Source organism: Sceloporus undulatus, chromosome 1 (genome assembly GCF_019175285.1).
Source record: "Sceloporus undulatus isolate JIND9_A2432 ecotype Alabama chromosome 1, SceUnd_v1.1, whole genome shotgun sequence".
NCBI lineage: Eukaryota > Metazoa > Chordata > Lepidosauria > Squamata > Phrynosomatidae > Sceloporus > Sceloporus undulatus.
The window spans coordinates 56274501-56289169 of record NC_056522.1 but is presented as its reverse complement, the minus strand read 5'-3'; the positions used below and the strand labels follow the sequence as shown (position 1 = coordinate 56289169).

Below are 14669 nucleotides of genomic sequence, written 5' to 3'. Positions count from 1 at the left end.
TAAACAATTTTTGTTCAGCTGACCCCAGAGAATAAAGAAGATGAGACTTGTCAAGATAATGTCTATTTTATTGAACCAGCTTTGCTCGTGAAGAGTTTGCATGTTCTTACAGAAAACAGGAGCTGGCTCAATAAAAAAATATCGCCTTACCTATTTTGTAGCAATTATTGAAATAGCCTCTAGCAAGAGACAGAGTCTCCCTTTTATAAGGTACACATCCAAGTGAATAATTAAGACCAGATGCTCATCTGGCATCAATCAGTAGAGCTCCCTAATAGGGATAACTATACCCACTGACACCAGCTGAGCATCTGGACTAAAATTTCAGAAAGGATCCAGTACTGTATGTGCATATGTTTAACATGCAGGGTGATGTTGCTGTTCAAATAAAAATCATTATGCAAATCGTCATCGTGAACTTCTTTTTTTTTCTCTTTTATTAAACAAACAATATGAACACATACAACATTTATACACCAACTCGCATTGCATATAACAAATAACAATTCAATCCCCCCACCCCCCATAACCAGCCCCCATCATTCTCATAATCATACCTTCCTTCTTCCTTCCATACCTTCAATCATTCGACAAATTAAAAAGACTTCCAAAGCAAACCCAAACAGTTTCATTTTCTTACTGTTTCCTTTCTACTTTTCCTTCTTTATTTATTTTAAATATCTGTAATTCCCAATTATCTATTTGACGCAATGAACTTCTGAAAAATAGAGACACCAATGCTTTTTACAATCTAGTGCTTATTTTAATATGATAAGCAGTTTTAGTTAAGGTTTGAATTATAACTGATGATGGTGGTGGTGGTGGTGATGATGATGATTTTTTTTTTTTAATTCTGGATTGATGTCTTGTTTATGTGAGTAGAAATCCAAACCAAACAGGGTTTTCAATTACCACCAGACAGCTGACGTACACAGGTTTATAGAAAACTACATCCATTTGTTATATATATTATAGAATAAGGCCATTTGTTATGTATATAATAGAATAAGGCAATCAGAATAAAGGCAACAAGTTGATCCTTAAAGAGATCTACAGTATTCTAAAATCAAAGGACATTTCACCAATATCAGTCTGTCAAATTAAAGGTGGAACATCTGGGTCATCATCAAAGTCTGGGAATGCATTGTTGGTATTCAAAATGTTTTGCCGCTGAAGCCGTAAAGGCCCTTGACCAATCAAATCTGTTTCCCGTACAATATTTGTTACATCTGGAAATGAATACTTGTTAGGATCCACCTCTAACTTCTCTGCGCATTTATTTCTTCTTAGATTTCTTTTCTGTTCATCAATGTGAGACAATTTCTTACAAGTAGTTGTTTTGGGGTTTGCCACAATTATTTCTTTAGCCTTTGGTAGGCTGATAACTAAATGTCCAGTTGTCTGAGATCTTCTAGCAATGCTGCTATCTGGCTTTACTTCTCCAGGAAGCACAAGTTGAAAAGGCTTTCCTTTGACCATTACACGGACATAACCAGGCTGTACATCAACATCAAGGAGAGAGGTGTCTAGATGCCTGTAGACAGCAAGATCAAGGATGAATTGGTTGTTTTCTTCATCATCTTTTAAGGAAAAAGGAAGTTTGGGATCATTTACATTCAGAACTCTTCCTTCAAGAGTGATCATAGTCCTTGGTGGCTTCTCTTTCTTCAATTGTTCTCTATTTTCTTTTGCTTTCCTTTTTTCTTCTACGTATCTGTGAGCTTCTAACCTAGCCTCTGGAGTATGAGGCACAGGTTCCTCCCAAAAGACTCTCTCTTCTTCATCATCATCTTCCATCAGCAATTCATGGTATTCATTTTTTTCTCCAGCTTTCTGGTGGCTCTTTGTCCCTTCTACAGAATAACAGTTTGTGGCATTGATATCAGTGTACCATCGTCCATTAAATCCTAAATTACGTTTCTTTTGCTTCTCCTTCTCTTGCATCCGTCTTTCAGCCTCTTCTTTTTCTTCTCTTCTTTTAAGAAGATAGGCTTGTTCCTGTTTTTGGATTTGTTTTTCTACCTTAGCATAGTTTTGTATAGCCTGAATCCTCTCTGAACGCTCTATTTCTCTGCCATCCAAAACCCTGAGCTGATGAAGAGTAGAAACCACAAACTGTCTATAACCTTCAAAATCAGTACATGGGTTGCCTGTGAGGAAGAGCTCTCTAAGATGATGATTTTTTTTAATGATTTTGTGAGTCACTTTGAGTCCCAGTACTGGAATAAGGGAGCAACATAAATGAACTAAATAAACAGGCAGGACATAGCTGGTTTGTTTCAGAAACAAAAGTCCTATAAGTAGGAATGGGAAAACTATCATTTTTACTTTCTCTCTTTCACATTTTAAAAGATCTCAAATTCTTTCCACTTCAAATATAAAGAAGATGGTAAATTTTGGTAAATTCTTCAAAAATGAACTGAACTGAAACTCGCAGCATCTGCACTGGAGTTATAGTTATTTCAGCATGGCAATCTCCATATTCCACCAGCCTGTCATATAGATGTAAAGATGAGAAAAGAGGTGGCATTTCTAATTCAGCACATGGTTGAATACATGAACATTCAAACCAATCTTTTAAAAAACATTAAAAAGTTAAGCCCTATGGCTGGATATGTGATTCTGTCAATTTTAGTTTCTCTTACATTCATTTTTAAAAAGAACCTCTTCGAACTGAAATGACATGCACAAACATCCCTGCTTATAAGTACAGATCCTGGGGTGCGTCATTTGGTGAAGCACTGGAGATCTCTAGCTAAGAATTGTAACTGTCATACAATGCAGTACACACACAACATAAGCTCCCTATTGTATTGTATATGTATTTGTCTTTGTAATGTCTTTTTTTGTTTTTGTTTAAATAAATAATTTTTTTTAAAAAAGGATTCTAACTGTCCATTTCCTAAAGGGGACAGTCCTAGGATTCCATAAGACAGAATCATGTTAGTTAGAGTGGAATAACAATGCTATAATTGCATAGTGTGAATGGGCCCTGTCTTTCTTTAGATGTTTTACTGATGCCTGTCCCATCCAGTAATATCCACCTTGATGCAAAGATAATGGAATGAGGCAGACCTCATGTTTAGGGATGTATTTCCTCACTAATCAAGAAGTCATTTTAGAATTTCTTTTCACACTTATTTTCTGTGCAAATATACCACATCCAAATTTTACATAGAACATCTCCCAGATTGCTTAGTCCAGGATTCTTCTCATTAGGATTCTAAATACTCAAATAAACATATTTACACCATTTTTTTCATTTTTAAAAAAATATTTTTCCAATCTCTAATGCTGCAGGTGGAAAAAAAATGACCTTTTCTTGTAAAACATGTGCCTGAACATAGGTGCGTAGACGTAAGTGAAAAGTTTTGAAATCATTTGAGTTTATTTTGGTACAAGAATTAATCTTTTCAGTTTGTAGTGAATGTATCAACAATCAAAAATTTCTCCATAAACAGTCAGAATCATCCATCGAGGTCCAGGTCTTTAAGTGATTAGTTCTTCAAAGTCTGCATTTGAATCCTTGCTTATTTATTCTCAAATTAAGTTTGCCATTTTTGTTTTATGACAGCTCTATGACAGAAAGTACATCTTGCTCCTTACCATGCTGGGAAGGAACCACTGTGCTAACTGGATTAACAGATCTATTCATCTCTATTGATGAGCACACAAACACCAAAGTGTGGGGGAAAGGCCCACAAAATTGTCATGGTGGCTGGGGAAGTGATTGTGCCACATGTTGCAGCAATGTTGCAAGCATAATCAGACAGGTGCCTACAGCTATAGCAAAACTGTTGTCCCCATAGCAAAAAGCTCTGGAACAAGCATCAGTTTACCAACTTGTTCAGTTACAATGTACTATGAACAGCAGTTTGCTCACAATCAAAGTGCTTACTAAGGCAATGTCACTGGACTGATTGGTTGCAGATTCCCATGTCTTCTATTCCAGGAAGCAACAGTCTCTGGAAAGGGCTTTAAAGTATCTGGAAATGGTGTATGTGTGCAATACTGTAAAGACATCATTCAGAACCAAGGATAGTAGAGTCTTTGGGGGGCAGCTTCAGATGACATTTCCCTTTGTCCTTCTACTTCTCACAGAAAGCATGCACACTGTGTCTTTTGCAGTGTGGCAGGCACATCAGAGGTCATTCTCCCATGAGGACAGATCCACTGAGGCCAGTTAGCAGGGCAGAAAGATCCCAAGTGCTAATCTCTGTGTCAAAAAAAAAAAGGATATATGTAAGTCAATTTTCTAATTCAGTGGAAATGCAGGACAGATGCAGTAAGGACAAATGTACTATATTCTAGAGCATGGTTTTCCCTGCTTTCCTCCCTATTGGTCTTTCTCCTTCTGTGGTTTTTTTTTTTTTTTTTACTGTAAAATATTTGTATCCTGCTCCTCCTGCCTTTGAAAGATCTCTGTGCAACAAAGGCCAATCCAGAGTGGGGTTCATATCAACAACTGCTGAAACAATAATTAAAAGAGCCATATAAAAGCTACCAGGTAAAGATAAATATCAAACTAGATAGCAAGGGTGGGAAGCCTCTTTCAGTCCAAGGTAGAGTTGCCATGTAGGATATGAGATGAGGTTCCTGTATCTTTAATCCTGAAGAGATCAAGGAACAAGACAAGGTATCGCAAAACACTGTCTAGCTGGATAAAAGTACCTGGCACCTTGTAAACCCCAACTTTCAGTTGCAGCCCTCCCCTCCCAATGTAACTCTTGCTTCACCAGTAGAGAGAGGAGGGAAGGAGCATGGAGGAGCACTCAGTTCTGTTCTTCTCACTGGCACCTCTGTGCCCCCTCCCAATGCCAGGGCAAAAGCTGGTGTCTGGAGAGCCAGAATGGCATAGTGGTTTGAGGGTTGGACTATGACTCTGAAGACCAGGGTTCGATTCCAAGCTCAGTCATGAAACCCACTGGATGACATAGTTTTTGTGGGGTTTTGGGCTATGTGGCTGTGTTCTAGATGAGTTTATTTCTGAAGTTTTGCCAGCATCTGTGGCTGGCATCTTCAAGGGGGGGGGGGGATATATAAGAGCAGAGAAAACACCATAGTTACATGGGAAAGGGATTGTGGCCATTTGGGGAAACCATAGAGTCAGGATGAGACCCATGGATGACCAGATGCAGCCTCAGAACCCGTGTTTCCTTACTTCACCCATTCATCATCATCATCATCATCATCATCATCATCATCATCATCATTATTTTATGTCACATCATCAGAATACATAGTACTTCACAGAATAAAACAATAAAAGAGACCACTCTACCAAAGACATATATTCTATTTATTTTAATGGGGGGGGGGACCCTCATAGATTAAAAACAGCAAATTCAAACATTTTGCAGCTACCAAAGACATGGAGTAACAGATAGATTTGTTTTGTTAAGCCACAAAAATTTACTTAGTTATTGCACTTCTGTTGTTCTGTACCACCCAATAGAAGAAACTTCCTGTGGATTTCAAAAAATAAAGATTGAAACCATAAAATACAATAAAAGAGTGGAAAAACCTAAAAGCTACTTTAAAATGTTGCAGAATAAAACGAAAGTAACACCATCATTAGGAAGAACTTCCTGACAGTAAGGGCTGTTCGACAGTGGAACACACTCCTTTGGAGTGTAGTAGAGTCTCTAAGCAGAGGCTCGATGGCCATCTGCTGGGGATGCTTTGATTTGGATTTCCTGCATGGCAGGGGGTTGGACTGGATAGCCCGTGAGGTCTCTTCCAACTCTATGATTCTATGATTCATCAGGTGAACACAGCAGCAGCCAGGAGATCTAAAAAAGTGTAAGTGCATTTTTGAAACTGAAAGATTCAAAAGGAGCATAGATTAACAGTTTAAGGATTTGCTGTTCATTCCAAAGACTTGGGCCACTGCCAAAAAAGCCCTGCTTTGGGGTTCTCCTCAGTAAGGAAGACAAAACCAAGAACAGGGCCTTTCCTGATCACTGTAGCAAGTCTCTCTTGCATTTGATTTGCAGGGAGAGAAAACACTCCTTAGATGTTTTTCCCTCCTTGTATTTTGCGTGCCTTCAAGCATGGGTGTGTGAAATTCTTCCAGTTCTGTGTAGTGGGAATGTACAATTGAGCTTTTAGAAAAACAACACATTTACTAATCAAAATTATTTCCATTGTTACAGAAGCACTTTTCTTACTCAAATGTTTATATATCCTGCATATGTCAAGATAAGGGCATACCTGTTTTGTTTACACATTATAAATCTACAGGCAAGTATGTTCTTTTGCCCTATTCATTTTCTCCATTTGTTTTTTTAAATGCTGAGAGCACTCATGGTTCATTAAGACCGAGAGAAGAAGAAGGTTTTCCCTACCCTAATGAGAGATTTCCAAAGGACATTTTAAAAAGAGCACATGGGAAACTGGACCATCTTGACCATAGCCCGAGAAAGCATTCTGACACTATAACACTGTACATAAAAGCAAGGTGGGAAGTGCCTTTCCCAACTCACCCCCAAGTGCCAATTTGTGGATTGTGGCTATAGGTGAGGTGAGGTGAGACACCATTTTCCAGATGTCAGGGCTGTCTCACTTTGCCAGAAGCCCACACTGTTCTCCCAGACTCTGGTGTGGGGCAGAAAGGCTACCTACCTGCAGCAGCCTGGTTGGCTAGCAGGCGTTTGACCTTGGGAAGGCTTCATTCAGGTCCTCTCCTGGTCCATATTAGCTGCTTTCCCCACCACATCAACAATCAGAGAGCTTTGATTCTCATCCCTACCCTTGCATGGCATTTTGTGGAGAGGATTGTTTTGTTAGTGGTATCCAGTGAAGTTACTAGAGTGTGGTAGGATTATGGTCCACACTGGGTGACACCTCAGAAGAAGACTGTTGCCTGGTTGGGCCCTTCTTCTGTTGCAGAGTGAGAAGGGACAGCTTTGCTTTCCCTCCCAGATTTGCTGTGGCAGTGATGACCCCCTCCTTAGGAGGAGGAGGAGGCCACCACCATGGTGAAGGAGAAGGGCAAGTGTGCCTTTTTGGCCTCTGCTGCCCTCCCCCCAGCAGCCTGGTGGTACCAGCTAACACTAGGGGTGGGAATGCCACTGGTGGTATTGCCTTGGTAATACTGATTGTCACAACTTTCACCAGTTTTGCCATCATGTCTGGGAGTAGTCAGAATTCTACACCTGGCACAATCAGCATGGGGGGGGGCTTAAGGACCTTGAGGGTATTGACAAACAAGTCACACCCAGCTTGGGGGCAGATGGCTTTGCCTCAGTTTAGAGTAGCAAGGGAATCACATACTAGCTTCTGCGCAAGTGGATTCCTACATCTGTCATCAGTGGGTCAATAGGTTTTTGTAGGCCAGGAGGTGGGTTAATCAATGAATGTACTGACACTGATCAGCAGCCAGGTTGAGCAGTACCTGGATCCAGACCCATATCCAGACAAGCCTATTCAGATGTACGCAATAAACCTGTGGCCTTTTGCATTCTAACAAAATGTGGTTTATGTTCATTCTATGCTCAGTGTGAAGCCCTGGATTCACCTCTGGATGTGCAGTTTCAAAGCCCTTCAGCTGTTGTTGAACTGCATCTCCCAAGATTCCTCATTTATGTTGGCTGGGGCTGATGAGATTTGAATTCCAGTAACAACTGGAATACCACATGATTCCCATGCCTGCATGTGGTGAGGGGGAAAGTACCCCTGTATTATGAATTAAGTTTAAACAAACATCAACAATAAGTCACCAGTAGTTCCTAAGTACCAGATATGAAGGATATATATTCAGGGGTCAGTTCTTACCAGAGGGGAAATCTATCTCTGTTCTTGGCTCAAAAATGTAAAATCTGTGTATGTCAGGACAAATAATATACTTGTTTGTGTTTATGGAAAATTCCATACAAAAACACATGAAATACAGGAAAGTGAACAGAAAATGTATGTTTCAGGGACAATTGCATATGAGCATAAATGAGGATTTTCCAGTTGTGTTGTGTGTAGTTACCCACAATCCAGAAAGTTGGTAGTGATAGTCTTAGAAGTTTATCACATGGGCCCTAAAATGAGCCCGTTGCGTTACAAAACGTGTGCGCGCACAGGCATGCACGGAATGGGATGGGTGTCAGAACTCCAAAGCCAATTACTGATCAATATTCTCATTCACTTTGGGTTCTGTTCATATTAATGGTGTAATTGCTTTAGATGCAGTTCTGCTACCAGTTTGCTTGCTAAAGGGGGATGGGGTGCTTTGGCCGCATAGCTGCATAGGATTGGAATGTATTGTTTAATTAGTTGAAGACATCTGCAAAGCCCAAGGTCAACCTGGTTTCTCAAGCCTCGCTAGCCTGGGAAGTAACAGGAGGGGGAAGGTGGGGAGTAGAAGGCAGGAGAGCAGGAAAAAAGGTGGGGGCTGGCCAAGAGTACTTTTAACTTGAGGTTTGTGTTCTGAGCTTCAGAGTTCACTAAAAAGTCTGTCTGACCACTATTCATCTATCTATCAATAAACTTCACTGCTTTTAAGCAAGTTGCTGTTGTTGGTTATTGGTGAAGGTTGTTGGATCTTACAATGGGGCTAAGAACTGTATTTTACTGCATGAGGGAGCACCGCTGCTGCCGCCGGGTGTTCCAATTATGTCCTCCCTCCATTCCAGAGGGCATGATTTCTGAGAACGCTTTAGAAAAATTCTCAGAAATCGCGCCCTCTGGAACGGAGGGAGGACGTGATTGGTATGCCCGGTGTCAGCGGCGGCATTCCCTCGTGCAGTAAAATACAGTTCTTAGCCCCAACATGTTCCGTGCACGCCCATGCATGCACATGTTTTGTAACGCAATGGGCCCGTTTTAGGGACTGTGCGATAAACTGCTTAGTATCTGTATGTGGCTGAGTACAGGCCTGGGTGATGGAATTGGCTCTCCATATGTTTTGTTTCATTCTAAGAAGCTTCAACCAGAATGCTCAAAAATAAGACATTATCGATTTGGGGAGCTGTGGTTGACCATATCTGCAAGACAAAAGGTTCCCTAGTCCTGACTCATACAGTGAAATACTTTCAGGCTGAGGACTGATTCTGCCAACCTAAGGTGACTATTGAATTTGAGCCTCCTGAGCAGGAAGGAGTGTCAGAGAGTTTCTCATTCCAGATGAAAACTGAGCTTTGGTTTCTTTCTGTAGTCTGATGAGATGGGCAAAGTGTGGCCTGCAATTTGCGTATGGCTCTCTAGACCCCAAAGGGAGCCAAAACATTTTTGGAATATTTGGGGAGCAATTTTTTCTCTCTACTAAACCTATTCAAAATGGATCATACTGACTTCAAAACAGCATTTCTGCCCCCAGAGCTTCAAGTTATACTAAAGCCTTTTAAAAATAAAAACAGACTAGCCAAAATCAGCCAAAAATGAAGCTGGAGATGATTTAGTCACATCAGGCATATCAGTGTGACCTGCAAGATACATGCAAGGGGAAGGGGGATGCCGTTGTCCACCTTTGTCCACTTGTATCCTTCCACTGCTGTTTGGTCCCAGCTAGAGATGGAAAGACTGTTTGAAGGTTGTGTGAAAAAGAGAATGTGTGAAAAAAAGATTTCCAGAATACCGAGAGACCCTGATGAAGAGAAACATCCCAAGGCCCCCTTTTCATCCCCCAAGTCTTTCAATAAAGAACTACTCTGGTTCTGCCCCCAGAACAGGAGTTTTTTCCTGAACCCTAACATGACTAAGTCAGGAGCGAAGGGGTGGGGGCACACAAGTATTATTGCTAGCTATGTTCTGATAGCCTGCCCACAATAATATGGGCATCCTTCAGTAGCCTGTCAACATGCACTAGCTATATGAACACAGTCGGCAGTGTTCCTCAATTGCCACCCTTCCCCCCCACACACACACATAGGGTGGAAGGGAAAGGGTGAATCAGGGAGAGATTCTGGGGAACTGAGCATGATGTACTTGATGTACTGCACAGTTTTCAAAGATGTTCCCACAGCAGGGAGAAAATTGATCAAATTATTCTCCACTGTGGGAACAAATAATTTAAATAAATGTTTTCCTAGGCCTGACACTGGGCTTCTTCATTGGTTCTGCCTACAAGTTTATCCTTCATTATGGACTACTCTTCACATCTGATTTCTATAACTGTCCTATGACTCCGATTGCCTGGTACAAATTCCTTGTTCCAAGTAACCGGTTTATCTCAGGCCTCGCCAAAGGCTCAGCACACCCACCCATCACCCCAATACCATCAAGCACATTTTTTTTGCTGATTCCAGCTTCTTCCTTGTAAGCATTATATCAAGCCCATAAAAATGCTATTAGAATTTTCTGGATGAAAGATGCCTTATGAATAAAAGGCATTAAGCCCTGTTACAAAACCATGAATGGAGTATTTACTTTGGTTCCAAACATCCATTCCTAGTTACTGGAGCGAATAATCTTGCTGTGCTTGTTGCCACATGAACAGCAACTGGAGTTACACTACTACCCACGCATTGCTTTAAAAAACCCACCAACATTTCATTCACATCTTAATTTTACCCTTACTCTGGGGAGGTGACCATGATGTAGTTGAGAGTAATGAGTTGCCTGAGGCCATCCAGGCAGCTTCATGACTGAGTAAGGATTTGAACCTGAAGTTTTCTAATCCAGGTCCATTATATCTCCTTGGCTCTCTTGTGGACCCAGCCCTGTGCACTGTGTTGCAGTGAGCTCTAAGAGACAGGTAATGATAGGAAAATTAGAGCTAACAAACATGAGAATGTGCAGACCAATTATGCTGAACTCCTCAGTATTTCTTCCTTGCCTATTGCTGGCTTAAGTAGGTTAGAACTACCTATAGGCTGTTCCGGACCTCTCCGGAAGAAAATTGGCAAATGACAATTTTCCTTCCTGAGGAGTCAATGAGAAAAAAAATTCAATCTGATGCCTTCTAGACATGCAGCTATTAAAGGCGTAGGAGCCCAGGCCAGGATGGGGAAAGGACCCTGGTATTAAACTAACATACAACATGTGTCATAAGAGGTCAATTCATTGTAAGTGATCAGCTGGCTAATATGTGCCATCAATAAAGAATCTATGTCCCATGTAAACCACATCTTCTAGGAGTTGCTCTATCATTAGGCAGAGTGAAGTTGCCACCTCAGGCAGAAGATTTTGCAAGTTATAAAAGGCCAAATCCCTAGTTAATTTACTTTGTTATTATTATATTTTTACTGTGCAGGATGGGGAGAGGCGCCTGTGGGATTTTCTGCCATGTGGTAAAATAAATTGGCAGGCTTGTGGTATTCTGCACCATGACTTCAGTGAATGTTACTAGCTGCTTTGATTCAGGCAGTGAAATGTTTTGGGTAGTCCTAATGGGTGCACATCAACAACTTTCCCCTCAGAATCAAAGGCCTTTAGCTATATTGGCAAAGGGAACACTGAGTGATTGTGAAACTGACTGAGGATTGTCAGAGGTTCTCTGGAATAAAATGTTTGCGTTAAAACAGTTCATCTTTTGCTTCACAGCTAATCAAGTGGGAGGCCTTTTCAAACACATCTCTAAGCCTTGGGACAAATACGATACATGCACTGGTGATTAGAATGACCCTCCATTCCTACTAATGATAAAGGGGAACTCAAACAAGCCGTCAAATTGTAACATAATGTTCTGTAAATAAGTCTAAATACTTCATTTAACTGTGTGGTTCTGATCTGATTCCAAGATCAGTTTGCCTTTTAGACTGCCCATTTTAAAGTCTTCTGAAACAACACTAAAATGAAACAAAGGCGGGATACACACCGCCATATAGTACGTATTGTATACGTACTAGGGTTAGGAAGGGGCGGTGCTTCCGCACCCCCCTAACCCTAGTACGTATACAATACGTACAAGATGGCGCCGGCCCTTCTACATGGCCGGCGCCATCTTTACGTACTGGACGCATAGCGTCCAGACATGTCGCGGTGCTAATGATGTAGCAAATGCGCCCTTGGCGCTTCGCTACGTCATCCGTGCGCCGCAGAAAGAAGTTCCGAAATGGAGCTTCTTTTTTGCTCCGCGCGGGAGCCACACGGTTTGGATGCTGTGGCTCCCTCGCGGAGCAAATGGCGCCGGCGGGGGAACGCCGCAAAGCGGTGGTTTGTATCCCGCCAAAGATTTGGAAAAACAGTTATTTGTTTTTGGTTGGCTAGTTACACCACGGGGACTGTTGATTCTAATATTACATAACTGAAGGCCAATTACTTTGATATTTTTATTGTTGGTGGTGTTATTGTTGTTTGTCTTACTATTATGTGGTACATTCCTGCTGCCATCTCTTCCTTCTCTGTCTCTGTCTCTTCTTTTTCCATGGTGGTCAAATGCTATGAGCTAATACTCTACAACAAAATCAGCAATATGTCAATAACACATTTATGAGCGCATACCCTTTTGTGATCTACCCAGCACTGCATCAAATATGCACAGGGCCAGCACAAGAGTAGTTAGTATCTTGGGCGGGGTACAGACCGCCGCTTTGCAGCGGTCTGGCGCCGCCGCCAGAAGGTCCGCGGGGGAGCCGGAGCCTTCAAACGGCCCGACTCCCGCGCGGACCGAAAAAAGAAGCTCCAAAATGGAGCTTCTTTTGGCGTCGCGTTTGCGACGTAGCGAGGCGCCAGGGGCGCGCTCGCTACGTCAGCAGCGGCGCGACGCGTCTGGACGCTAAGCGTCCGCTACGCAAAGATGGCGGCGCCCATGTAGAAAGGGCGCCGCCATCTTGTACGGACGGAGTCCGTAATAGGCCCAGGGGCGTCTAAAAGAGACGCCCCTTTTTTAAAATGGGACGTCCTCCGGACGTCCCAAAGGGCCGTCTAGAAAGCCCCTTAGGCAACCCAAAATAGGTCAGACTTTACTGCAGGAGAAATGGAAAGTGAAACTGATCAGGAGAGTAGTGACTTTCTCCATGTCACTCTGCATGACTTTGTAGCACTACTGCTCTCTTCTTGAGGGGAGATGAAAGCAATTGGGAGAGTAGCAGTTTTCTCCATGCCACTCCACATGAAATTGTAGCACTTTCATTCCTTCAGGAAGAGAATTGAAGTGCTATAACATCATGTGGAGCAGCACAGAGAAAACCAATACTCTCATTCGATTTTGCCTTTCTTTTCTCATGATGTGAAGTCCATCCTTCCAAATTTAGCATACTAAATTAGCCCCAGAAAACCCAGTGATAGGTTCACTGTAGGATCACTATTAGTGGAAAACAATTTGAAGGCACACAACAACAAATGCTGTAGATGAACAAAAATAGCAAATAGTTTTAAATTACTTTTTCAAATTTTACTCTTTTTTTCTAAAAAAAAGTACTGCTAACATTTATTTATTTATTTAATATTACTTTATTCAAGGCATTTAATTATTGTCTCCTTGTTTGCCAGGGCCTCCAGGTCAGTGTTAATGTGTAAACTTTCCAAAAGGCTCTGGTTCTGAATTCTGCTTGGCACTTCTGCTTCAGCCTGGAGTAATGGGGAAAGGTACTTGCCAACACTTTATTTTGCTACTGTTCAGCATCTTGTGTATAATAAAAAGCACTTTATCATAAAAGCTATCTAAAGAGTATGAACGTTTCACCCACATTTTACACAAGAAACTATGTGGCTTGTCTGGCAGCCTGCTTTCCTTAAAATGGCTCCATGCCCACCTTATCAAGGGGAACCCAGAATCTTGGCTGGGTGTAAGTAAATACATGAGCCAGTTATAAAGCTGCTCTTGTTTGATTTTTAAAGGAGAAGTACAAAGGAATGATACAAGGGAGATAAGTTCAGGCCTGGTACTCAATTTGCACAACACTGGCTATAAGGAAAGTATTGTGTATATAATGACATACAATTTAGCACACACAGACATCGTGTGAAATCTGAGAAGGAACTCTAACTATATAGCTTCATAATTTACTTAGTCCCAAACAATGCATGTTTAAGTACAGTAGCCCTTAAGATCAAACTGTAAATTCAGATGGTATGTCTATAGCAATAGCAAGTGCATTTCAAGTTTCTTGAATGATATTGGCTCTTGGTTTTCTGGGATCCTTTCACATCACACTGTTATTTGTAATGGGCATTGTGCCACAGACAAATAAAATTGTCTGTCTATCTATCTATCTATCTATCTATCTATCTATCTATCTATCTATCTATCACTACATAGTTATAATGCATGACTCCATATGAACAGGCATGGCTATTAAATCTCAAATTATTGCTTATTTAATTGCTGAATGTATATCCCACCTTTCTCCTCGCACAGGACCTAAAGAGGCTAATGATTTAAAAGCCATGATAGTACAAAGTGGCATCACTGGGAGTGTGAGAGGGTGTCACCCAATTTGGCCCTCCTGGGTTTCCACAGTGGCAGATGCCTCCTCACAAGGAGACTTCTGCTGCTCGGTAAAGCAGAAGATCACTGCCACCGTATCGAGTGACACCAGGGGTGGGGATGCCACTGATAATACAAACTATCAGATAGCACAGTACACCTGAGCCTTGCATTGTGCCCATTCTCTAATTATTTGTTTGCATGTCAATTCACCCTTTCACACTACACAATTATAGCCCTTAATTATTACACTTTAACTGTCATGGTTCCATCCTGTGGAATCCTGGGGTTTATAGTCTGGTGAAGCAGTACAGTTCCATGGCTGGTAATTCTACATATTTGTAGTTGTTGTGTGCCTTCAAGTTGTTGT

The 14669-nt window shown here is 41.5% G+C and overlaps 1 protein-coding gene across 1 annotated transcript; it reads right to left on the bottom strand.

The window, feature by feature from the left end:
• Window positions 1-861: 861 nt before the first annotated feature.
• Window positions 862-2322, bottom strand: LOC121924955 (dynein axonemal assembly factor 11-like). Its single transcript, XM_042456549.1, has one exon. It carries the CDS (start codon window positions 2320-2322, stop codon window positions 1096-1098), a length of 1227 nt encoding a protein of 408 aa, XP_042312483.1. The 3' UTR covers window positions 862-1095.
• Window positions 2323-14669: the final 12347 nt, after the last annotated feature.

Coding starts and splice junctions, on each gene's coding strand:
- LOC121924955 (XM_042456549.1), bottom strand. CDS start 2,322: ATGATAGTTTTCCCATTCCTACTTATAGGACTTTTGTTTCTGAAACAA.